Here is a 26340-nt window from a genome sequence, read left to right as displayed (position 1 = left end):
TCCTGTTACCAACTGTAGAATGTTAAAGACCATGAAGAGAGAATCAATGGAAGTAATGGGATTCTTGTTGTCAAATGTCAAAGACCATGGAGAAAGAATTAATGGAAGTGACACAATTTTTGCTGCTAACTGTAGATTTCTGTTGCCAACTGTGGAATAGTGGAATATAAAGGACCATGGAGGGAGAATCAATGAGAGTGACAGGACTTTTGCTGCCAACTGTAGAATGCTGATGTCCATGGTGAGAGAGAAACAGGGAAACTGACAGGACTTCTGCTGGCAACTATACCTGTGGAGGTGTGCTGGTCATGGCCACTTCATACACATACTGCGCTGCCACCACCGTGTAGAAGGTTGAGATGCGCTCCTGGCAGGTGTATCCAGCGCACCACCCACGGTCCATTGGACCGTTCACAAGATCCACGTACCCACTGAGGCCTGTGGGAGGTCCAGTTAGGTCAAGTAAATGTGATAACTTTGGTCCTTTCATCTCAACCTGGTCCAGATTTTCATTCCCTCACTGCATTTTTCACATAGCTCAATAGCAGAATAAGACAATACAGTACAGTATTGGGTTATGACTCTACATCCTTTGCACAGCATTTCTTCATGATCAGTGTTATATTTATAATCATCCCTTCTTAAAACCCTGCATTCAAGGTGGAGAGACAACAATTTTTGGCCATGCTGAAGTAAATGAGATATACAACTTTATTACGGTATCTATATTAATCATTATATCTACCATTTTATGGGTAGGGTGTTTGTGCGAGATGGTAATTTAAGACCAAGTGAAAGTAAAAAGGGTATTATAACTTTCAGTACTTACATACATCATTACATATGGTGCATGATCGTTCTCTTACTCTTGCACAAACATCACGACATACCTGGGTCAGCAATAAGGGCGATAGGAGAGAGTCGTCGGATCTCAGTGTCAGAGTCCATGCTCTCTATGATGAGCATGCGGTGGGAAAGGCCAGAGCACTGCCAACCTTGCCAGGCAACCTTCTTTGTGCAGCCACCATTGCGCACGATACCTGGCATATGACGGATGGATAGAAAGATTGGCTGACAGACAAATAAGTAGACACACAGATAGATGGATTGATAAGTAGACAGATCCTTGCCATGCTGACTAACACACTGTAATGCATAATACCTAGGGTTGACATGGACAGATAGATAGATATAGATAAAAAGGTAAATTAGAAAGACAGACTGACAGAACCTTGCCATGCTGACTTTTCTGTGCAGCCCCCATTACACAATATACCCGGGAATATGACAGATGGGTTGATACACAGATAGAAGTAGACAGATAGGCAGAAAGACTCTTGCAATGCTGTCATCTTTGTGCAGCCACTATTATGAGATGGATAGAGAGAGTGGATAGTACTACTACTGCTACTCTTTCTGTCAGTACTCACCCTTGTTGGGATACTTGGAGCTCTCTAATATCTGTGAGCCATTAAGTGTCTGCTTGAGAGCGACTGGGATGCGGTAGTCCCCAACGCCGTGGCTACGGTCACCATCCCACTCATGCTCGGCTTGAGATGTCAATGTGGCATTTGTTGTTCCTAGGAAAAAAATATATATATCAGCATCATCATCCACACTTTTTTGTCACCTAAAAATGGGGTCAGCTAGGATTCAGAAAGTGAGAGAGAAAAGTATCATCATCACTATATACCATCATCATCATTGCCATCACCCTCACCTGACAATACTGTGCTGTAAATACTTAATCATGCTCTAACATCAGTTTATAATGCTTTAGGAAAGAGAAAGACTTTTATGAAATTATTATCCTGTGTTTAATATACTGACTGTGAATGACTTCTATATGATGACAATAAATTGTGGAGTAAACTGGGTCTGTGAGAAATAGGCTATGTTTACGTCCTTGAGGACTATTTGTGGTTTTTGGAATTTGGGGGAACCTAACCCTCACGAATTCTGAGGATATACTGTGGATGTATGTACATATTTATGCAGTACAGGTATTCATGCATTCATATGTATATATGCATGCATATATGTACAACCAGTGTTTATGTGCATGTCAAAAAATACTACAACTGTACTCACCAAGCAAAGATCCATCCATATCCTGCACAACCACCTTCTTGTGTCCATCACAGTCCATATCCACGCAGTCCGATGGGTCCACTTTTTCCACGTCAGCAAAATGGAGGAACATCTTATTATCCTCTGTTGTATCCAAGAATGAGAGTCCGCTGGTAAAGACAGGATGTATGGCATCATCTGAATCTTTGTTTGTCATCAGAGCAATGTCACTTCCACAGGTACGTGTGGCAAATGAGGAGAGAGTGACATCCTGGATGTACGTACCACCACCCAATGCAGGGTAGCTGGAGGCCTCGTTGAATTTGTGCTTTGGTGCCACTGTGGAGTACAGGGTAGTGGTTATTTTTCTTGCTGCCTACCACTAGATGACCTAATACTGTACACCTTAGAAAACCTATTCAAAGTTGTTGTTACTGTGGCCCCAGGTTTATTTGGAAAGGAACCTGGTGAACTGCAAGCTGAGGATATTCTTCTCTTGCAGTCCACCATCCCCCAGACAGGGAATAGGGAAGGAGTTGTGGTATTTTTGTATAGTCTGGCAGTGAAGGTGTCTGGTTATATGGGTGCCACCACAGGAAGGTATCCTCCTCTATCATATAAAGAGATTAATGAAAGCTAATCTCTCCACCTGCAGTTTTTCCAGATAAGAATATCACACCTTGAATTGTACAAGTGAAATGAACAAACTCATCCACAAGGTGCAAAAGTTAACCATTTCAGTCAGGATTTCTATTTATTCTTGCTACATTCATTTATAATTGGCCTCAAACAGCCACTGTTCCATCTTGGCTGCTGAACTGTAACAGGTGCATAACTAAAGTGGCATATATGTATGGACTTATGGATGTAGGTACTATATCAGTCAGCTAGCACTGTGTCTGATGTGTGCAGGAAACTTTGCTATACTCATTTCTTTCATGTTTTATGGGTAGCACTGTGATTGTGCTTGTAATGGACGAGACAGCAGAGGCAGCCATCAAAATATCACAAACCACACCCTCACATAAACTCACTATTAGCACTGGAAGTGAAGGCAGCAAAGATGATAAACAGTACTGTACTCAATATTAACTTGGGAAGTGAGATGATATACAGTGCAGTATTTACTACTAACACTGGCAGTGAAGACTGGGGAGATGATATACTTACTATTAACACTGGACGTGAAGGTACCAAAGATGATACCCGTGTTCCCATTGTTCTTCCCACCCTCCCAGAACCTCTTCTTGCTGTAGAAGTCAACAAGGGTGGAGGAGGACTCATGGATGGCACAGGAGTGAGAGGGTGAGGCGCCCACAAAGATGGAGTCCTTGATGGTGGCGGTCTTGGGCTCGTACTTGTGACTCAGGGATTGCGGAGTGAAGGAGAGCTGGTTCACACCCAGTTTGTTGTCCACTGATACTACCTGCATCACAAGAGGAGGTTTGTTAGCCATTTTAATAGGAAATACCATCATCCACTCACTTGATGTAGTGCTGCCTACTTCTTCCTTAGCCTGTATCATTCTTTTTCCGTGCCTGCCCTCCTCTCTTCCTATTACTCCCATCTTTCCTGTCACTTCTTATTGCTTTTCTTTCCTTTACAGGTGGCTTTACATTGAGTGACAAGCCAAATGGTGTCCTATAAGCCAAGAAACCATTTACAACGCTGGGTGGTAACCCATAACCAAACCATACGTGCTCCCTACGTGTCAACAAGTGGGTTGGTGGAGGGTTAGTGCCCCTCCCCGTAAAACAACTAACTCAAAGTCAAATGGCCACCCCTTACAGGATTATGGCGTCTGGCAGTAGGTAGGTAGGTAAGGTGTGGATGTTGGCAGTGGTGGTGGTGATGGGATGATGATGAGGATAATAATGTTGAAATGGTTTTTGGATACAGATGGTGGTGGCAGGGGGGCAGCGGTGGTGGTGGTGGTGGTGAGTATTTCCAATGATATCATCTTGCTGGGAAGGAAAAATCTGCTCATTCTCTCTATGGACAGTGGGTATTGGTACATAAAGGGTGCATTTCAGGACTTACATCTGAAACTACGAGAGAGGCATAGTGCTGCATATAGAAAGCAGTGTCCTCAATCCTCCAGGCGTAGAAGTTGCTGATCCTCTTACACTCGCCGGAGAAGGAGCCTGTTTTCTTCCATAACTGAGGGGAAGAAAAGGTGGACTGTCAGGAGGGAATGGGAGGAAATTACGAAAAAATATAATCTTTCTTCATCCCTCTCTCCTTCCCTCCCTCCCTCCCTCTCATACTTACCAGGACCCCAAAGATGGCGCTATGAACCTCATTGTTGCTCCATCGTGTTGCTGTATGGCAGTCCTCCCCATAGGTTCTTACACCTGCCTGCTGTGAACCTGTAACCAGGGTTTGTGAGTCAGTGGGTTGTGTAACAGTGTCATCAAGAGGGAAAAAAAAATGCTGGGATTAATTTAAAACATCAAATCATACTGGCATAAGAGTTAAGGCCAATGCTACTGAATTACCACAGAAGAATAAAAACTAAGACAATGTTACTCAACAGGTAAATAAACAAGGGATAACCAAATTTCTCTTTCACAGGACAAATATACATATATGCTAACTTTATCCACTCCAGCTGAGGGAAAGTGCTGCCTTACCAAGGGTTAGACATTATCTTAAAATTAAAGATATCAGTCGCATAATATTTCATTAACTTACAAGTCTTGTTTAATAACAGCATTAATATGCTCTTAATCCTGTATTCAAAGTAAGCAATGATATTAAACTAGATTAAATGTAGTACATGGCAAGAAAACTGTTTCTCTCTTAACAATGCACCTTATGAACTGACTGGGAGAGTTAGGCTTGTTCTCCATGTCCAAATACCAGATTCCTAGTTTATCACAGTACTAAATTACTTGGCAACAAGGGTACAGGTACAAAAATATATATCATGTACCTGCACAACAGTTACAGTACTTAATTCTTCAGACTACTCACAACCATTCCTACATAACTTTCTCAAAAGAATGTTTTAGGTCTGGAAGGTACTTTCTTTACATATTTTCCTGTGTGGCTTACTGCCAGAGAGTTTGGTGGAAGGGAAGTACAACTCTTTTCCAGACTATCCTTTTATTTTTTATTTTTTATTTTTTTATAATGACATAAGTTCTGATAATATTAGGCCCTATTACCCCATATGAACTTTAGTCTGTGTCATCCGTGTAAAACTACACACTCTCTCCATTCATTTGCACCACATTACTCTCCAGTACCAAACTCATAACCTTGTTTCATGGAAGGCACCATACCAAAGTAAATTTTCTCTCTCCCTCCTCTCCACCCTTCCACCACACTCTCTCCACTCACCTACCACCACACTGCCCTCCATCACCACATCAGCAGTTTTGTTGAGGAAGCCTCCATACCAGTATAAATTCTCCCTCTCCCTCATTCACCCGTTTCTCCACCCCTCCACCACACTCTCTCCACTCACCTGCCACCACATTGCCCTCCAGTACCACATCAGTTGCCTTGTTGAGGTGGAAGCCGCCATACCAGTGTAAATTCTGATCCTCACTGGCCCCATTGAAGGTGCCGGGGAAGAGCATGGCTGACACGAGGTTCCTTCGGTATTTGCTGCCCTCACCCTCGTCTAGGATGCCTGAAGACAGATGGATGGATGACTGGAGAGATAACTAAGTGGAGGGAAATATGGATACGTGGACAAATGGATGGATAAGTGGAGGAACAGACAGGTGGGTCGATGGATGGATGGATGGATGAATGGATGGAAGAATGGATGAATGGATGGAAGAATGGATATATGGATGAATGGATGAGTGAATGGATGGATGGATGGATGAATGATATGGTTAGAAAGGCAGATGGATGCACTGGTAGTAGGAAGATGGTAGATGGATGAAGGATGAGTGAAGTAGTGAGTAGGCATGACTGATGGCTAACTTACCAGAAAAAAATATATATAAATAAAAGACATCTATGATTTTGTTCTTGCTACAATCAAACTTAAGGATATGCAGATCTTCCATTAATCACATCAGTAAGAGAGGTCTTTACATTGAATGAAACCATCTGGGGGCAGAAGGAATACAACGAAGAAAAGCATCATTCTTCTCGAGACATAAAAAGTAACACAAAAACCAAAATCCCCAAAGACTCTCTTGCCACACCAGAAATCTGCTCTGGCATCCACTCACTCAGGCATCTTTATATTGAGGAGGGATCAAGTCTCACACAGAAGACTGAATCTCCCAACAAGTCTAAAGAAGCACCAGAACTCTTCAAAAGCCACTAACCTGCCCCAACAGTGTGGTAAACAACATTGTCCTCAACAGACACATTGCCGGTGTGGAAGAACCCAATGGCAGTGTTGTAGTTGGTGTTGAAGGAGCACTTGCTGACGTAGCTGTCCTCCTCTGTGTCCACGCCCAGGAAGTGGAATGTCAGGGAGAACCTCGGGTCATCAGGGTCATCAAAGCCCAGTTGGCCCATGTTGCGGAACTCCACACCAGAGAGCTGAGCACTGCCTGAGGTCAAGAGGTAGTTAGGTTTTGAAAGGGTATCCCATTATCACCGTTGCTGTCATTGTTCTGAAGGGTAGCTCATCATCATCATCATCATTACTCTTATGCTACACAAACCCAGTTTCCACTAAAAGTACATTTCAATCACATAAGATGAGAATATACAGAAAGACATGAGCAGGACATACCGTAGTTTATCATAATCATTACCATCCAAACCCTTTTCCCAGTACTGTATCATACATTTGGTGTGTGGGATCCAAGGAAGAAAAAATACACAGGTAAAGCCATTCACAAAGTCTGGTGAAATGAACCACAAAATACATCATGCACTCATAAGCCAAGCCTCTAAAGTTCTTGCATTTGACAATATTCTAATCTAGAATGACTTTTCCAGGTTACTATGGCTACTCACTCTCAGCTAAATAAAATCACATGGCATTAGCTGAAATAAAAAAACTAAAATTGTTCTTATCATGACATGATTAACAACAGGGCTATTAATACTCTCAGTCTTCTGTGACACACTTTCAGCATAATAAAATAATCTCAAATTAGCAAATATGGATTACTACAATTTATCCAACCATAAGATGATTAATAAGGAATACCATTAACTTCCAGCTCCTCACCTTTATACTCAACGCCATTATCATTGAGTGTGGAGACCAGGACACGGCCTCCGAGTTTCTTCTCAAAGCCAGGGTACACATTGCCTTCCACCACAATGTTGCGGGTCAGAAGTCCAACCTCACCCGCCAGCTGCACCGGACCACTCAGCCCAGACAGTGTGTGGTTTACACCTAGGCCACAAATAGTTTGGGTGGGTTAGGTTAAGCTTGTGAGGCAGGGTGAAGCTAGAGGCAAAATGGTAAAAGTGTGGACAGATACCATGAGGGGCTTAGCCACGGTGCTCGTCTTCATTACTTATGTTTTTGAACCTGTGGTCAGTTATTCATCTACCACCCTGAGGTACAATGCCACTGCATCATCCAGGTCATCAATTATCTCCCCTAGGCACTCATTTTACTGACAGCCAACAAAAGGTGGATGGACACCTAGGTCAAGAGGTGCTAGCAGTCCACACCAATATTCAATCCCTGGTGCTTTTATGCTGGCAGCATCGTAGCCATCTATGATACCTACTCAGCCACTACATTGGTATACTTAAAACTGAAATTCATAATGGGGAAAGTAATTTACATTTTTGAGGAGCAAAGTTTTTTATCTGAGACTCCCCTTTCCTTCACTTAAAAAATTCTGAAATCCGAACAAAACAGAGTCTACAAATAAAACCAGAAAAATACCCAGATGTTCATAAGTAAGTGGAGAATCTATGGTGATGGTGTTGCCAGAAACTGCAGTCACAGTTCGAATCTCTGTTTCCAGCGTCTCTTTGCTTGTAGTGGTGATGACAACCTGCACGAAGGGGTAAGAAAGAGGATGGTGGTTTGTTCATATAAATGATGAAGGACTGTATTATATTTATTCTATATCATTATCATCACGACCTTGTCTTCTGTGGTGAGACAGGGTCCATAACACATGAAAATGGGAAAGCATGACAGAGAGAGAACTATCAACAGCATGACCAAAGAATTGGCATGACCAAATATGACCTTGAATTAACTAATAAAGCCTATCTAGACTCAACCAGACCTAATCTACTCTATATGGACTTGAACTCATCTAATATACCCCAGCATGAAGTACTAAACCTGTGCTGTACTAAATCCTAATTTAAATATAACTTAAATCTGCCTAACCTAACTTGATCTTACCTGCCTGTCCTTCCAAGTGGTGATATATACACTGTAATTTAAATGTCTTCAGTTTGATGACACATTTTATATTTCACTCTTGCTAGAAACAGACAATTTTATTCAATAATGTACTGATATGTAACAATGAAGGGTTTAACATAGGCTATATCTTACCCCTCCTGTTTAAAATCACTCCAAAAGTGCATAAAAGCCTCTAAAACAAGCAATGAATAAAATGTGAGAGATATCATCAGAGTAAAGGGGTTAACCCAGTCTAACCCAATGTGACCTGATTGTAACCTACCTGTCTGTCACTCCAGGTGGCATCCACAGCCTTGGCCAATGTGAGTTGTGTGGCTCCCGGTGCAGCAGTGGCACCCAATTTGACCCAGGTCTTGCCCAGCATCTGTCCGTGGAGCTGCAGCTGACCAAACACACCTGGGGAGACACACAATAGCAGCCAATCCTTTTTAACTGATGACAGTTTAATAATTTTACCCCTTTTAGAGTGCATGAGTGCCTGAGGTTAGGGTACCATATTCCACCTCATTTAAGCCATAAGAGGCCTCCCTGTGTCTGTGGGAACATTTGTATGCGAGAAACAGGTACCTCCAGCCATCCCATGGCTTCAACCTGTGTTGCATTAATGCACAGTCTTCTCTGACCACGGATCTCTACCACCACATCATCAAGGCATGGAAGCATACAGTACATTAATACTGTAAGTGGGTAAAATGAGTTAAGGAAGCAAAGGAAAGAGATTAAAGTCTTTTAATACCATCATTCAAATCATCATGCTTCTTAGGTCCAAACCAGTTACAAAAAGATCAGCTAAATCATCATCCTGCATGACTGCCTAATGTTTACGTGAGGTGGAGAGATTTACATCAAGACTCTGTGATCTCTTTTGAACCATGAATAACAGCAGACAGAGGTTCCAGCTCCATTTGTCTCTCTCTTGTGCAAGACAAACTCAAGATTTATACCTCAGTGGTGGACAATGGGGTAGCAACATGACTACATTAATAAGAGAAATGAATAAATAAGCATTTATACATATACAGTATATTGTTTCATTTCATTTCACTTATAAAGGCTCCAACATGCTTGCATGCATCAGCTTTGGTCACCTAACAGCAGCTCTCCATGCTGCTTGATCTCTGGCAGGTATATAGTAAAAATAATACAAGTTGATGATAAACAATACCAAGTACAGCCATTGTCCATAATTCTTTTACATATACAGTACAGTATATGACTTCCAACTAATGAAGCAACACTCCACCCTGCATAATTACTATTCACAGGTACAAGCTCTCTGGTGCTGGAGAGGGATGCCATCATGTTGTGGCTCTGATACAACTGGATGGCTTTGCTGCCCTGCACACATCCCTCAACTCCTTCCTTATCCCCCAAGGGAGGATGGTAAGCTACAGGAGAAAAATTCCAGCCTGCTATCCACTAGGCTAAAATTCAGATAAGCCTGGGGTCACTACTACTGCTTCTACTACAACCACTATTAATGCTAGATTTTTTTTCATTCTGACAGTTATCAATGTAAAGAAACTATCACCTCTAACTGAACTAATTTGGCATTCCACATACCAAGTGCTTTCCATCCCAGGTTAGGTGTGTCACTCCTGAGGGGCATGTCCTGGTTGTCTGGGTCGTTGGGGTCCAGGGAGCCACGCAGCACTATGTTCAGCTTGCGGTTAAATGGCTCTGACTTGGAGAAACCAGCAACCATCTTTCCACCCTGGTAGGAAGAAAAATAAGCAAATACATGAATAAAACAAATGAAGAATTAATAAGCATAAAAAGGGTAAAAATAAAAATTAAAATAAATGTGGTGTGAGTTAGATGGAGGGTAGCCTGAAGATAGAGGACTGAGTAAGATGAAGGCAATTTGTGGTCACCCCTTCTGGGATCATGGCATCTGGCTATACGGTACAGATACATTGATAGTCTGAAAACAGAAAAATTATCATTATCATTTTCCTGTACACCAGGAAACCATTTACTGTGCTGGGTGGTAACCATATAACCACATTATCGTGCCTGATGGTTTAGTGGGTAAATAAGGCACTCCAATTGGATTGAGCCTGGGCAGGTTATACCTAAGGGGTGGTGGGGGTTTACTGCTCACTTAATGCCACTCAGCGATGAGTGAGGCTGGTCACTCTCATCTTAAATGTCAGGACCAACTTGCCTAACCCCGGGCTCCTATGCTCCTCATAGGGCAGCACAGGATTGAATGATGAATGAAAGAATGAATGAATGATCATTATCATAACACTGTATCTGTTCAAAAGAGGTTTACTGCTAGCCCAGAACTTCTCCACAAAGTAAAGCTGTGTGCAAAAAAACTGCATAAATTTAGAGAAATGTATGATATATAAGCCTGACTCAATCCAGTAAACAAAAAATTATGGGCAACTTCAATCACCAGTCTACTGGGTTCACACTTCAGGTGAGTCTGGGGTCACAACATTAACAACAACAAGAGCAAAACCCAAACAAAAATAACAACAAGAGTAAACCAAAACAAAAATCTAACAACCTTAATAAAGATGATGGAGGCATTAAAGACGTGGTCCATGGTGTTCTCAAACTCCAGGGCGCCATACACATATACTCGACCAAGGCTTGGGGTAGGAGTGTCCACTATCATCCACATCCCTGCACATATGGAAGAAGTACCAGTGACAGAGAAGAAATGCATGAGTGAGGACAAATGCATAAGAAAGAATAAATGGATGAGAGAATAAATATGGCTGTTCACGTCATAAGTCAGGGTTTGTGTTTTGAAAGATCACAGTTTTTTCAAAAGACTGGTACCGGAAAGTAGGGTAAACTGTCAACTCTTTTACTCTCTCTCTCTCTCTTACCTGGCGGAATAACAATTGAATCACCATCTTTTGGCAAATCATACTCGTTCTCTGTTGGGTGGCCGCCAGAACCAACAGGAACCAGCTTCCATGCCTCCCTGTCTGACCAGCGGTGTGTGACATCAGGCCGGCCAGTGGGTATTGGGGGAGCCGTAGGGGGGATGCAGCCCTCGTACTTACATCTGTGGAGGAGGTGAGGTGAGGCTGGGTTGGGATGAGTTGAGTTGGATTAGATTACGTTTGGTGAAAGCAGATTAGGTTAAGTTAGGTGAGATGAGATTAGGCTGGGGTTGGTGACATTACACTATGTTAGGACCTGTATTTACCTATTCGGTCTAAAGTGAATCTTGTAGCTCACAAGGAATGTGTCTTTTCTTTAGCTCTAATCTAATACTGACACATCAACCATGTCATGAAGTTTTCCAATAGTTTTCTTTTGGACTAATTTAACATGAACATCTTCACCAGCTGTAATACTGTTGTTATGACTCTAGGATCATTTGACAATAAACCCAGTGGACTGCAGGCAAAACTTGCCTTTCCCCTGCAGTCAACCATCCTCCTTCTGGGGGAATGGGAGGTAGCTGAGAGAAATATGTCTAGCTGGGTAGCATAGTTACTTAGTTATTTTGGTGCCACTGTATGAAGGCATCTATCACCAGCACCACCAGAAGCTTTACCACAAACAGTACCATTTACCTATACACCCTGAACTTAATGCTGCGGTCTCTGCCGGTGGGTCGGTCGTCAAACACAGTGCGCCTGCGTCTGCTCCTTGTGCGTGTCACCAGGTATGTCATGGTCATGGCAGCAGGGTCCCAGTAGTAGTCACCATGGATACCCCCAGCATTGGGATCTGGCAGGCTAGTACTACTATTACGCTCATCATCCACCGTTCTGCAGAGAGAGGTTGGTTGATTATACTGATGGACATAAGGAGGCATGTTGACCTATAGAATATTCATTCTAACCTGTTACACTCATCAACCACCATTCTGCTGGAAGAGTCTGGTTAATTTTTGCTGTTGGATATAGGGACACCTAACTTCACAAGGATCCCTAGCCTCATTCAGCTCAGTGGATGATCAAGTGTAGTCAGACCGGGCAGCTAATCTGACAATTTACCATCAAGACTCATCTACTGTTCTCAGGACAGGAGGATTGGTTAATTATACAAAGTACTGTACTGATCACAATTTGTCTTTTCTAATGTCTTTTTTTCTGTCAAGTCCACAGCATATTACACAAATGTGTCCTAATAAAACTCTAATGATACTCATAACAGTGATCTGTCAGTCCCTGCAATTTATAATACCAACTGTACTGTAAAATGTGATATTCTAGAACATAACTCAGACTTATAACAAAAACTGCCTTTACTGTACTGTATAGGGATGCCTGGGATTAGCCACCCATGTAAATAAAGGAATAAATGAAAAAACGTATCCTACTATACAAAATGCAAAAAAATGCTAAACAAGAAAGCTTATTGTGCTACACAAAATTTACAAAAAATAAATTAAAGGGATAAATGGGAAAAATTATCATATTACAGAAAATTCGCATGCACGTACACCTGCGCGCGCGCACACACACACACACACACACACACAGCGAAATTAAAGAGTAAACTCACCCAAACCCATCAGGTGACTGCATGAACTGATGTTCAACATAGTAGTAGTCTTCTGAGTCAATAAAGCGTGTGTCTGCATTGTATGATATGTTCGTGATCTGAAGAAGACAAATAGGTACATCATTACCATCATCATACTCCTCCTCCTCCTCCTCCTCCTCATCATCATCATCATCATCATCATCATCCTGACCTTATTTACCACCAGTGGATGGGGTGAGGTAGGTAAAAAAAATAAATAAAAAGATAAGTGAAAGTGAAAGCAAGAATAAGGGAATACTCTCAACCACATGGCCAATGAAACTGCCAGATGCTCTTTCACATTCCACTGAAGTCCCAAAAATCCTTGCTCCACTAAGTTTGTATTCACCTGGTGGACTTGGGCTACTCCCACAACTTGAATACTAAGTCATGCTTCCAAGATATTCAACAAGCCTTAGTTATGAGGTAGGAATAAGTCTTCTTGGTTACCAATCAAATTTATCCTCCAACCTGAATACACATGGCCATCAACTAAGTCAAAGAGGCCAGGGATCTTTGACAGGTTAGAACAAAGGCACTATATCAATAATGACACAGCCTCACCCCTCACTAACCTGCTCAGAATTCTCAAACTGCCACTTGTACGTGTCCTTAGTGAAGAGTATGCCCATCCAGCCCTCCGTGGTGAGCCTCTTGATGCGGTATGGGATGGAAGTGTTGCCGTGTGCGTTTGACACTATCAGGCTCTTGCCCTGCAGGGACTGGGGCTCAACGTTGGGGCCTTTCACGTTGAATCGTAGGAACTTGAGGTTGCTACACACTGACCCCTTGGCCTGAGATGAGATTACAGTGAGGTGAGGTTAAAAATTATAAATATATTAGGCAGAGCAAAAATCCTACACTCAAGAGTCCCTGAATGGCAAAAGTGATAATTATGGTGGAATATGAAAAATGTTTAAAATGAATCACAAACTAAAGAACTTCTTGACCAGCAGGAGGGAAGACAAAATTTACTATGGTTGACTAGACACTTGTTACCAAGGTCAATCAGTACCAAATAATTGTAGTTATTCATTTTAAAAGCTTGTTTCTGTGGTCATATACTGTAAGTTAAGAGTTAATTTTGGTAAATAAGAATAGCAGTGATTTCACACATTATGGATTTTTAACTTTAGATACGTTTAAACCTTAGAAGTTCTGATTTCTGAGGTTGCTCTGTTCATTTTTCAGACTGTCAATCTCTTACTGAGAGGCTACGAAAGAAGATGGTAATATATAAGTAATTCCATGCTGTCAACCTTTTACTTCTGGGCTGACAGAGAATACAGCACCATATATAAATTTTTCCATACTGTCAATCTCTTACCTCAGGGTTAACAGAGAAGGCAGGGACATCCATCTGACAGTTCCCAGGTGGCAGGATCCCCATAGTCGGTACAACACGGTTCTCTGCAGCCCCTGACAAAGAACCGTCTGTGTCGATCCAGATGGTCTCATGCTCCCACTGGAACTTCAGCTGGAAAGAAAGTGAGATGGGTTGTGAAATTAGGGATGAAGAGTTGTGGAATCAGGGGGAGGATGTAAGCAATGTACTGAGCTGTGTAACAAGGAAAATTTGAAAACCTGTGAGATTATGAGAACGTGGTATATACAGATTATGGAGTTGTGGAATCAGGAGAGTTTGAAGAATTGTGAAATTAGGAAAGTGAGGTTCAAAAAAGTATCCAAGTTGTGAAGTCATGAGAGTTTGGCAAGTTGTGAAATCAGGACAGTTCTTCCCTTGAGTTCCAAATCTTCTTAAATGACTTTTCCTTCACTTGAGTTCACATATTCCCCTTAAGTGAGAGTTCACTTGAGTCTGAACATTCCTTTTAAATGACAATGCTCTCACCTGAGTCATTAATACTCCCTGATGGAACAAAAGCAATAATCTAACTTATTGGTCATACTGTACACTCAATCTTTCCAATGTGTGAGCCATCTTCAGATGGTGTTATTCAAACTGCAGGGGAACATTACAAACTATGGGTTACATGGAGCCTTCAATAACCACTTGGCAGCTAGAGGTCCTTCCTTACCTGAATACAATAAAATAATTTGGAGGCAGCACTGTTACAATAAAGTAATATACTGTAATAAATCACCATGGCGGAGGATTTAAGAATGTGGCTTTACCTTATTGGGTGAATTTTCAAATGTCAGTCCCTTCACTTGGGTTCTAAATCCTCCTTGGCGGAACTTGCACTGCGAACATCCAGAAAGCGCAGCGCAGGATCCACTGTCAAAGTTGACGAATTTGGTATCTGCAATGCTGAATATGTCCTGCTTGGGTGCAATGATGCCACTCATCTGGTCCTGGCAGCCACCAGGAGTCAGTGCCGAGTATCCAATAACCAGTGAGTTGAATACACCTGAGCAAGGAGTAAGGAGGTTAACTTATTCAATTCAGTGACAAATTATCTATATGACACTTGCTATCTCCTGATGACTGTATTTAGTCTTGGAGAGATTTCTGAACTGGAAGGGTTAGATAAAACCTTCATCAACCCTTTCACAATTATAGATGTCATAAGCTGAGCAAAACTGTCTTGCTGTAGGAAAAATACAGCTAAATACATCATCACATTGATGTGGTGAATTGTAGAACAAAGCTGTCGCATGGCAGCAAGAATAAAACATACAAGATGAACTGGTACTGAAGAGCCTGAAATTCTAAGAACCACTTGGTAGATCAACTTTTAATATTACCGTTCAAGATTCATCCTTCCTACTCACCCGGCCCATCATCGGCCCCGAAGCCTCCCTTGACCTTCACCATCTCTAGGCCAGCATGCTTATTGTCAAGGGTCACAAAGTTATGGAACTGCAGGGCCCCACCAAACACCACCTCTGCCCCTCGGTCACACCGCCAAACCGTGAAGTCGTGCCACGCTGCAACCTGTGGTAGGCCATTGGTGTGAGGTTTGAGTTATTATGAATATTTACGCACAGCAGATATTTGTGGCCATCTCTTAAGGGATTGAGGTGTCTGGTAATAGATACAGATAGACAGAGATAAACAGATAGACAGAAATAGATACATATATAGATGAACAGATAGATAAGACAGACAAACAGACAGATAGATAGATATTTTGACATCGGTAGCATACAGTGTGCAAAAATGAAGTTCAAGGAGGAGGGAAAGACTGAGAGTAAGCAACAGCATCAATGTATTACGCCAGTAATGTCAGTTTTGGGATGTTGTGGATAGCTGGGTATGTGTGAAAGTTTGTGAAATAATTAAACTCACCTGATTCTGACCAGAGCAGGTGCCAGATTTGGGGAAGTAACCGTCCATGGAGAAGACCCACAACCCGTACCTTTAAAACAAGTGACAGGCACAGGCTAGTTACAATGAAGAGTCGCTAGGACATTAATATCTCTCTCTCTCTCTCTCTCTCTCTCACATGTCTGCTTAAGTGTGCCTAAAGGAGCATGCACATGAATGAGCAGACAAGCATTTCTATGACACAAAAATCTGTCAAGTAGCTAGGTGGGTTGCTGGACCTCAGGGACTGGACTATCATGCCCGAGCTGGACACATAAAAAACAAAACGTATCTGAACTTCCTACTTATTCATTTAACTGTCTACTTGCTTATCCATCTCTCACTCTACATGCAGTATTAGAAGATACTGTCTGCTGTGTCAAAGTAGTCTGAAACTTCCAAATTATTGTACTGCTGCAGATTATACTCGCTGTAGGATGGAATCGAAAGTTTTAAATCGTGGGAGTAAAAGATCAAGACAGTGGCGATGATGATGATGACGATGACAACAATGATGATGATAATGATAATGGCTTTTGAAGGTAATGAAAAAATCTAATGTTTCTGGTATGAATTGGGGTTCAAATGATAATGATGAAGGTGATACATAAGAATAATGAAACTGCATCCTTTCTCCGGTGAGAAAGCTAGATGCATTAACAATAATTAAGATGGACACACCAGCATTCCAGCCCACCTTCCAATAGAGTGTGCAGTGTTGTTCCTGAAGGTACCCATGGGAGCATTATTCTGGCAATATGAGGTGGTGGCGGAGGGGCCGGAGGGGTGGCGCTCCAGCCTGTACCAGTAGCCGAAGTGCGTACCCCCAGCTGCTGCGTTATGCTGCACGATGTTGTTGGGGTTCACCACCTACAGAGCAGAGTGAATGTGGAATTGTGTGGTGAAGACTGAATGTGGCACTGTGGGACAGCAAATGAATGTGGGATTGTGGGACGGAGACAATATCCAAATGTGTGATGGTGGAAGTTAAGAAGTCACTGCATGATGGTATGGAAGCGAGGCGTGGACCTTGCAAAAAAAAAAAAAAAAGAGGGGAACAAGTCAAGAGTGAGAGCAGTGGAAATGAGTTACTTGAGAGGAGCATGTGGAGTGACATGGAGGGACAGGTTGACGAATGAAGAAGTGAAGGAACGTTGTGGGGTAGATGTGGATGTGGTTGAAAAGATTAGGAGAAATACACTGAGGTGGTTTGGACATGTGGAGAGGATGGAGAATGAAAGACTGACTAAGAGGGTGTATGTAGGTGAGGTGGAGGGAGGGAGAGGGAGGGGTAGACCGAGGATGAGGTGGAGGGATGGAGTTGAGAGGTATATGAGGGAGGGGGGGGTGAGTTGGGGGGAGGGGAGTCAAATGGTGGGTGACAGAGTGACTTGGAGGCGTTTTGTCTGCGGCCACCCTTTGCGGGATTAGGGCGTCGGGCTATAGATAGATAGATAGATAGATAGTGATGGTGGCTGATTGTGGGATTGAAGAAGTGACCAAATTTGGGATTGTGGGATAAACCACAATTGGGATGTGGGGTGAACAATGCACTCTTCTCACCCAGTATGATGAAGGTGTAATATCAACGTTGAGGAGAGATGAGGAAGTACGCGTGTAGATGGCCAGGTTGAATTGTATAACATTGTGCTGTTCCACCCCATCCTCAGTAAATATGGCATGACCCATATTATTGTACACCACATTGCGCTCCACGGTGAGGTAGTCCGCTGCATGGATGGTCACGGCACGGTTGTAGGTTCGGTGGACTGCACATCCTCGCACATAAGAAGTGTTAACATTTCCGACCAAGTGGAAGTGGAGAGGGTAGCGGCCCAACTGGAATGCCTGTGAAAAATGAGGAAATTGTTGATAAAAATATTATACAAGGTACTAAGTGGAACCTCATGGCCAACCTCCTTCACATCCCAATTCTACTACAACTTCAGTACTTTTATGTCACACATGATATACCATAAACACTTTCAACTGTGTTACAAAAGGTATATGGTATCTTTTCATTAGCACTACCACTACTACTGGTACTATTGCTCCACCTTCCACTACCACCCACCTGTCCGGCCTCAGTAACCTCAGTGTACTCTATCCTGCCATGCACTAGGCCCTTGTTCATCTCCTTGCCGAAGATCATGACAGTGGCGCCAAACTGGTCACTCCCTACCTCCTCACCAAAACGGCCATTGAAGCATGACTGGGTTTTAAACTGGCCTGGGAGAGTGATATGTTTGTTAGTACTGTAACTGTAGATGTGAAAGTATTCTTAGGTTGGAAAAAAGGTGAGCATAATGCTGATAAATAAGTATGCATATACTGACTGTATCTGAAGCATATGTAATTATGTGTGTAAATCATTACGTCTGTTGAGAAACTTATATGTGATGAAAAAAACCATGGATCCTCCTCACAAGCATAATCATCTCCATATATAATTTTTCCTTTTTTTCAGATGTGCTTCATACACACTTATCTGATAAAAAATCATTCCACTGACTTTAATGTTAAAAAAGGAGTGCCAAACCCTTATCCTGTACTTCTCTATACATATCTTACCCAACTGTTTTGACCCCTCATCAAATCCTTAGCTTCAATAACTTCCATACCTCAATTTTACACTCTCATTTCAGTACGTAAAAAAAATACAGCAAATAAAAAATTAAACATGATACAAACCAGGTCTCCACTTCTCATCACATGCTTCGATAGTTTCCACAAAGTCCCTGTTGATGGCACCACGTATCTTCACGTTTCGGCTCAGCAGGCCAACTTCAGCCCGCGTCTCTATGGTGCGACCTCCGATTGTCTGTTCCAGGGAGATGTGTTCATGTTCCAGGGGTTCTGTCAGGGTCAGGGTTCTTTTATCTGGGGAGATGGAGGCAATTTCCCTCACCTCATTCTCATTTTTCATAAACCTGGAGAGAGATTAAAAGATGATGGTAGAATTAAGTTGAAAATGGAAGTGAGAGTAAGTATCATTTCCATGGAGATGTGTCTGTATTCCAGAGGTTCTGATAGGGTAAGAGTTCTTTCATCTGGGGAGACAGAGGTGATTTCCATCTAACATTCTTATTCTTTATAAAGTTGGGGAAAGGCTGAGAAATGAGAATAGGAATGAAGTACTGTACTAGGTCAAAAATGGAAAGGAAGTTTATATATGTTATTCTAACAAAAATGTGTTTGTGTTTTGGGGGTTCTGCCACGGTGAGATTCGTCTGAGGAAAAAGGGGCAATTTTTTCTATTTAATTCTCAGTTTTCATCAGTCTGAGGAAATGTAAGAGGCTGAGAGTAGAACTGAAGTGCAGAGATGAGAACACACAGTAAGACACCTAATAGTTGAAACAGAGGGCAGTTGGAAATGAAAGACAAGCTGAGAACAGGGCTCAATAACTGAAAGAGAGCTGACAGTAAAGGGTAAAGAAGTGACATTAGAAATTAAGTGTAAAGCCGAGAATGGGTGGTGAGTGTATATTTTTCCCCGGGGTTCTGCTGGGGTGAAGGGTCTCTTGTCTGACAAAACTAAAGAAATGCAGAATTTCAGGGTTATTGGGCTTGACTGGATGGATGGATGGATGGATGGATGGATGGACAGACGGACGGACGGACGGACGGACGGGTGGGTGGGTGGATGGATGGATGGATGGATGGATGGATGGATGGATGGATGGATGGATGGATGGACGGACGGACGGGTGGGTGGGTGGGTGGATGGATGGATGGATGGATGGATGGATGGACGTGTTTACCTGAACTCTGTGGAAGCAATGACTATCTTATCCCCGGCCTTCCATGTGACAGGCAACTTGAGGTTGATGGTGGTGTCCCCAGGTGAGACAGTGGCAGCCAGATGTGTCCAGGTGATGGGGATGTGAGCACCATGCACGTCTAAGCTGCCCTCCCTCACCGCCAGCACCTGCATGGGGGATGGGGAGTGGATAATGAGTAACTGCGATATGGGCACCATGCATATCTAAACTGCTCTCTCTCACCACTATTTCCCTTTCACCTGGACTTGCTGAAGATTTTTGTCCTTAGGCAGCATTTAAACTGGCCTCCCTCATTGCCAGAACCTGCATATGGCATAGGGTGTGGATAATAAGTGATGGGGATGTATGCACCATGCTTGTCTATATTGCTATTTTTCTTTCAGACTGACTTGGTGGAGCTTTTTGTCTTTTTGCAGCTTATTTCCCAGAACCTGATGGCTGAATGACAATACTACACCTCCATCTCCTTTCCACAGCAATCTCTTCTTCATGACTAGAGTTATGTTCCATCTCAGATTCAAGATGAAGTGGTTATTTAAGGCCAATTTAAAATGAAAAGATTGCTTGCATAGGGGATGGGGAGCGTACAGAATGGGATGGAGAGACAAACTGACAGAGAGGGACAAGTCAATGAAATGACTCACACTCATTGAAACAAAAGTAAATCTTGGGAATTGTGGCTCCACTTTACAGGGCTAAATAATATACATAGTAATTCCAAGTACAATACTGTATCATTTCCTCACCTTTGCTCCATAGTGTGGGAGTTCAATGGAGCTAGCACTGCCATGAAGTTCAATAACAGCCTGCCCCTGGAATGGCTCCTCCTCACTGCCAATGCTCAGTGACCCACCTTCCACAATGAGGATGTACTCGGCACGCAAGACAAGTTCCGCTGAGGCCTCATCATCGAATACCACATGTCCACCTAAATGTATAGTTGTCATTATGGGGTGCTTGTTCTAACCTGATGAAAATCCCTAAGACTTTTCAGTCTATCTGATAGCTAAGTGTTGTCAGATGAGAGGGTCAATTTGACAAGTAGCCAAGATGACTCAGTCCTATCTCAAAACTAAGGATAAAAGTTCATGCAACCATAACTAAGTATTCAAGTTGTGAGACAAACCCATTTCTGTCAGGTAATAACACATCAACTACAGTAACCATGAAGATACTCCCATCTCATTGAAAGTTCAGTGAATATTATACAACCCCACCTGAGTGTTCAAGTTATGGGAGTGGCCCAGTTCTGCCAGGTAATATAAAACTAGCTACTGTACAGTCCTATTAAACTGCCTCAAAACCACCTTGGAACCTAAGAAGCTCCCAACATATCCACCTGCACATACTGCTGCTTTCAATACAATGTGTCTGCCATCTGCCTAAACACAAATGGATACAGAGACTGAGGAAGCAATATAATGGTACACGAAGGAAAGCTGCTTGGAATGGTAGGAGGTGTGGAGATAAAAAGGCTGTGTAGTAAAGAGATGGGATATTTGCATCACTATGGAGCTAAAAATGTTGAATGTTTGAATAAGTGCCTAATGACTATACAAAGATCATTTAGGAATACGATCAATATATGCTAAATCCCAGCCTTCTCATATATTTTCTAATTTTCTTCTCCATTTAGTAAAGACAAAAAACATCAAAGCACAATCATGATTATCATTCTGACCTTTTTTTCCCACCTGAAAATGGGGTGAGGTAGAAGTTCCTGCTTCAGTATCCCACCTCAGCATATGGTTAGGTAGGAAAAAGGATGATGATGATGATGATGAATGATGAATGGATGGTGATGGTGATGATGATGATGACAATAATGATGATGATGACAATGACGATGACAATGATGATGTAACTATACCTTTAATAAGCAACATTTTGAGGACATCAGTGGACTGGTCGAGGAGGATGGTCTGCCCCTTTTCTATAACCACCATCTGGCCAGCACTGGGTGGGGCCTCTCCATCCCATGTGTACACCGAGCTCCACAGGTCAATGTAGAAGAATTTGCCATTCTCATCCTGCAGAGTACAGCAAATCATTATCATGTCACATTTTCCAATGCTCGATTTTGCTATTAACTCCATGGCAGATTAATAAAAATTGTCTGTCTATTCTTCATTGCTACCTTTTAACCTGATTTTCCAGTAAACTCCTCCTCCTCCTCCCTCTTATTTAACTATCCTCTCCACTCCATCCTACTTTCATTCAACCTCCTTTCTATCCCTCACTTTTTCTCTCTTCACTGCATCAATCTCTCTAAGTTTTCCTATTTTCCTTCTTCCTTCTCTTCTAATCTCTCTCTCTCTCTCTCTCTCTTGCAGATAATGACAGTGTCAAGCAAGAGGTCTGGCCCCTGATGACTCTTGGTGATACATATACAGTAATGATGATCCTCCTTCTTGCACTCTCTTATCTATCAGTATCTCCCATTCCAATCTCCTGCTTACTCTGTCTTTCTAATTCTCTATTCCCTCTCTCCTGCTGAATGTCTGCCTCACCTATCAGTATCTCTCATCCTTTCCATTCTCCTTCTCATTCTCACCCTTTGTAACCCTCTATCCCATATCTCTGTCTATATGTCTGTCTATCTATCAGTATCTTATTCTCCTTCTCAGTCTCACTCCTTCCATCCTTCACCCCATCCCCCCAAACTAACCGTGGTGGCGATTCCTTTTGCAGGGACCTTAACAGCAACTGGGAAGCGGCCAGGTCCCTGGTGTGGCTCAGTGACACAGGTAATGCTGGTGCTGCTCTCAGTCTGAATCACACACACTGAACCATCGATGGTCACTTGGTTCCCACTTGATCTGGTGGTGGTGGCAGTGTGTGGTAATTAATAACCTCATTAGTCTCATGATGTACAGGTGTTTATTATTTTATGCCTGGTACTTTACTGTTGTTGCTGTGGTCCCATGCTCATTTGAAAGTGAACCAAGTAAACCACAGGCTGAGGCTGTCCTGCAGTCGTTCATTCTTCTTTCAGGGGATAAGGAGGTGGCTGAGAGATGTTTCTAAAACCAGTCAGAGATCATCATCATCATCATCATCATTATCCTGACCCTTTGTCCCACCTACAGACTGGGCAAGTAGGATCCAGAAATAGGGAAATAAGTGCAAACACCTAATTTCAAACTCACGCAAATCCAGCGCCTGTGATGGTGATGGTAGTGCCTCCTGCAGTGCCACCTCTCTTGGGAGTGACGGAGGTGACAGAGGGGGTGATGCTTGCATCATAGGTGAAGGAGGCAGCAAGTGTTGTGCTGGCACCATCTGGGTTTGTAACTGTCACATCACAAACCAGGGAGCTGCCACCATCTGTTGAGTGGGGAGGGAATTACAGCTACAGCAGGTCATCAGTATAGGCGAGTTCAATGCCTAGTTTGGTTAGCCTACTGGACTAAGTCTGTTTACCCCTTGGCCCTGTTCATCCAGTAGCAAGTTCTCCCTATAAATGAGTTTAGTTCCCAAGCCATCAAAATCCTTGTCCCTCCTTGTTATGAGCTCATTTGATTTCCAGCCCAGTGGGGTAACAGACAGATAGAGAGACACTGAAACCAAAAGACTAGAGAGGCTTCAAAACTGAATAACAACTGGAGATGCATTCCTTTACCCTATAATACAGAATCCTCATAAAATATCACCTTTTTAAATGTTCTTTTGGTTAAACCCAAACTAAACTAAACAAAAATAATGTTAGAATCATAGTGCAGCCTCTAAACCCAATTTACTTGTTTCCTGCAACTTGCAGTACTAGTTGCATGGAAAGCATATGGTAGTGAGATATTGGAAAAGACCTTGCATACAATGAGGTCTGCCTGCAACTTCTCCACCACCAAGCTAAACCTAAAAATAAACTTAGTTTTTCTTCACCTCTTGTACTTAAACCTATACTCTTATTAGCTTATGAGGCTTTCTAACACCACTTTCTTACCAATTTATCTTTTTATATGGCGCATTATTATTTCTTATATGGTCTTTATGCAATCTATGTCCATATTACAAAGGGATAAATAACATACTGAAGAACAATGCAGTTCAATAAACAAAATAAATCACTAAGGAAAAAATGTTGGGAGCCTCCTTCACTAATGAGAATGAGGGCTACATTATAGCAGGCACATGAAGCTCTTTAGTAAAGTTTGTTCAGCCCATTACACCCTCACTTCTCTTGCATGTTACTTATAGCTGCTAAATATCCTCATAATTCTCATCAGTTACATATAATTGGATAATAAGAAGCAATATGCAGAGTGCATCAATAAGGAGGAGCTCCACTGAAATCACCAGTTTCACTTAAATACAATCTAAATGCCCTTACTTGTATCCATGGGTGGGGCATCGCACTTCAGCTCAGAGGAGGAGGAGGTGGTGACGGGGCTGCAGGGGGTGCCACAGAAAGTGACACTGGAGGCACCGTAGGGGTCGAAGCCCTTCCCAGAGATGGTCACCTCTGCACCTCCGAACCCTCCTAAAAATACCAAGATCAGGAGGCTTGGACATGCACATGTTATTTGCTTACTGTCTTTTTTTTCATGAGTTTAAAATTTTATTCACACAGGCAGGTATCTCTCTCTCTCTCTCACTCACCTGTGACTGGTGCGAGGGAGGTGACTGTGAAGTTGTAGGTGAGGGTGAGGGCATTGGAGTCACCATAGGTTGCATCCATCACCACCACCTCGTGATCTCCTCCCATCAGATCTGGTGCCTGCAGGAAGAAAGAAAATAGATAAAGGAAGGATAGAAGAAAGGAGGCAAGGAATGAAGGAAGGAAGGATGGATGGATGGATGGATGGATGGATGGATGGATGAGTTGGGAAAGAAGGAAGGAAAGAAAAAATGGAAGGGAGGAAGGAAGGAAGAAAAAAGAAAGATAGAAAGGAAGGAAGGAAGGGAGATCTGACAGAAGGAAGCTCAGAAGGAAAGTATAAGGTAATTCAGGAGGAAGATATGAGTGAGGGACACGGGAGCAGTAAGGAGCGCATAAAGGTGTGAAGGTAAGAATATGGAAAGTAGGGAGGGAAAAAAATGACTGGTGTAAGGGATGAAAGAAGAAAAAAAGTGAAGGAAGAGAAATGATGGAATGAGAAAAGGAGGGAGTCAAGGAAGGAAGGAGCCAGGAATGGAAGATGGAAGGCAATTGAAAGGAAAGAATGATGGAAAAAAAAAAAAAAAAAAGCAATGATGGAGGAAGGAAGGAAGGAAAGAGTGAGGGAATAAGACAATGTGGGAGGGAGGGAGGAAGGTGAGATGAATGGAAATAAGGAAGACTTAGGAAAGAATAAAGGAAGGAGAAAATGCAAGAGGGCAGGAATTAAGGATGAATTGACTGACTGACTAATCATGGCAATACAACTGTCAAGCAAGGAGGAAATGAAGGAGGGACGGTAGAAGGTAGGTGAGATGACATTCACAGATAATAAGTTGGTATGTCAGAGGAATCAACATAAATGGAGAGCAACTTAATACTCTTTGATTTGCTGAGGATGTAGTTTTTCTTTTCTTTGTTTCTTTTTGAGAATAAGGGGAGAAACTACAAAAATTACTGATGACATGAAATGGGAGAGTCTACAAACAGACCTGAAGACAGATATGAAAATGATGCAAGTTTTGCGTAACAGGTATCTTCAGCCCAGTTCATGAAAAACAGGAGATGAAGAACTAGAACATGATGATGAATGCCTATAATGCACTTTAGTATCAGCTCAAGAAAATTAAACCAAAGAAAAAGCAGGAATGGGATGGAGGACTTTTGATGATGTATGACAACGAAAAATACTGTACATACCGGTAATTACTTTTGTGTTAGGAAAAAAAAGCAAACAGCTATGTAATCTGCACATCATTCTTGTTCTACCATATAGACTGGAAAACAGAACTTGAACAAAATCCCTGAAACACAAGCTTAGGACTACTTGGAGGGAATTGGAAGACTAAAGCAAAATTATAAGGACTGTGTTCAGAGTCACATGAAGATTTAAAAAAAATCTTGGATATGGAACCAGACAAAAGTAAAGGATAAATTTACCACCATAAAAAGGCAGAAATGGTTGTGAGCCGGTCATGTCTTACAAATATAACAGATAAAACCAGGGTTAACTGAGTGGCAACCCAGAAATGAAATGTGACAGGAAGAGGGAGCAAAATATGAAAGGGAAAGAAGAAATCTGAAGGTCTGTTGGAATTTGGTGGATATGAAAGTGAATTAAAGATGAAAGAAAGAAGCCACTGTCTTGAAAAGAATTGTCTCAGGCTATTAATGGTGATGATGACAACGACAACGATGAAAGTGACAATGACGATAATGATAACAATGATGTTGATGATGATGATTCCCAAAATAACCCACAAATATTCCCCTACTATCCTCAAATTA

At 42.2% G+C, this 26340-nt stretch overlaps 1 protein-coding gene across 1 annotated transcript in view; it reads right to left on the bottom strand.

Annotated features, from left to right (window-relative positions):
- LOC145402194 (fibrocystin-L-like) overlaps positions 1-26340 on the bottom strand; it is a 62684-nt gene that overhangs the window by 12583 nt on the left and 23761 nt on the right. The window contains exons 33-65 of the mRNA XM_080274312.1: positions 24555-24672; positions 24286-24435; positions 23105-23282; positions 22624-22774; positions 21826-21985; positions 20702-20883; positions 19935-20101; positions 18864-19102; positions 18247-18401; positions 17736-18020; positions 16870-17042; positions 16155-16224; positions 15638-15800; positions 15038-15273; positions 14229-14378; positions 13477-13695; positions 12881-12978; positions 11944-12141; positions 11245-11426; positions 10917-11035; positions 9962-10112; positions 8661-8794; positions 7901-8012; positions 7226-7396; positions 6366-6596; positions 5543-5710; positions 4342-4439; positions 4111-4230; positions 3241-3496; positions 2092-2409; positions 1431-1580; positions 891-1040; positions 290-438 (exon numbers count right to left, since the gene is read on the bottom strand). Of these exons, the coding sequence (XP_080130438.1) occupies positions 290-438; positions 891-1040; positions 1431-1580; positions 2092-2409; positions 3241-3496; positions 4111-4230; positions 4342-4439; positions 5543-5710; positions 6366-6596; positions 7226-7396; positions 7901-8012; positions 8661-8794; positions 9962-10112; positions 10917-11035; positions 11245-11426; positions 11944-12141; positions 12881-12978; positions 13477-13695; positions 14229-14378; positions 15038-15273; positions 15638-15800; positions 16155-16224; positions 16870-17042; positions 17736-18020; positions 18247-18401; positions 18864-19102; positions 19935-20101; positions 20702-20883; positions 21826-21985; positions 22624-22774; positions 23105-23282; positions 24286-24435; positions 24555-24672 (5601 nt within the window). The remainder of the gene's footprint in view (positions 1-289; positions 439-890; positions 1041-1430; positions 1581-2091; positions 2410-3240; positions 3497-4110; positions 4231-4341; positions 4440-5542; positions 5711-6365; positions 6597-7225; positions 7397-7900; positions 8013-8660; positions 8795-9961; positions 10113-10916; positions 11036-11244; positions 11427-11943; positions 12142-12880; positions 12979-13476; positions 13696-14228; positions 14379-15037; positions 15274-15637; positions 15801-16154; positions 16225-16869; positions 17043-17735; positions 18021-18246; positions 18402-18863; positions 19103-19934; positions 20102-20701; positions 20884-21825; positions 21986-22623; positions 22775-23104; positions 23283-24285; positions 24436-24554; positions 24673-26340) is intronic.

The sequence above is a fragment of the Coenobita brevimanus genome, chromosome 57 (assembly GCF_032717465.1).
Source record: "Coenobita brevimanus isolate Jiangsu-jjx chromosome 57, ASM3271746v2, whole genome shotgun sequence".
Classification (NCBI taxonomy): domain Eukaryota; kingdom Metazoa; phylum Arthropoda; class Malacostraca; order Decapoda; family Coenobitidae; genus Coenobita; species Coenobita brevimanus.
This window is presented reverse-complemented; position numbering and strand designations above follow the sequence as displayed.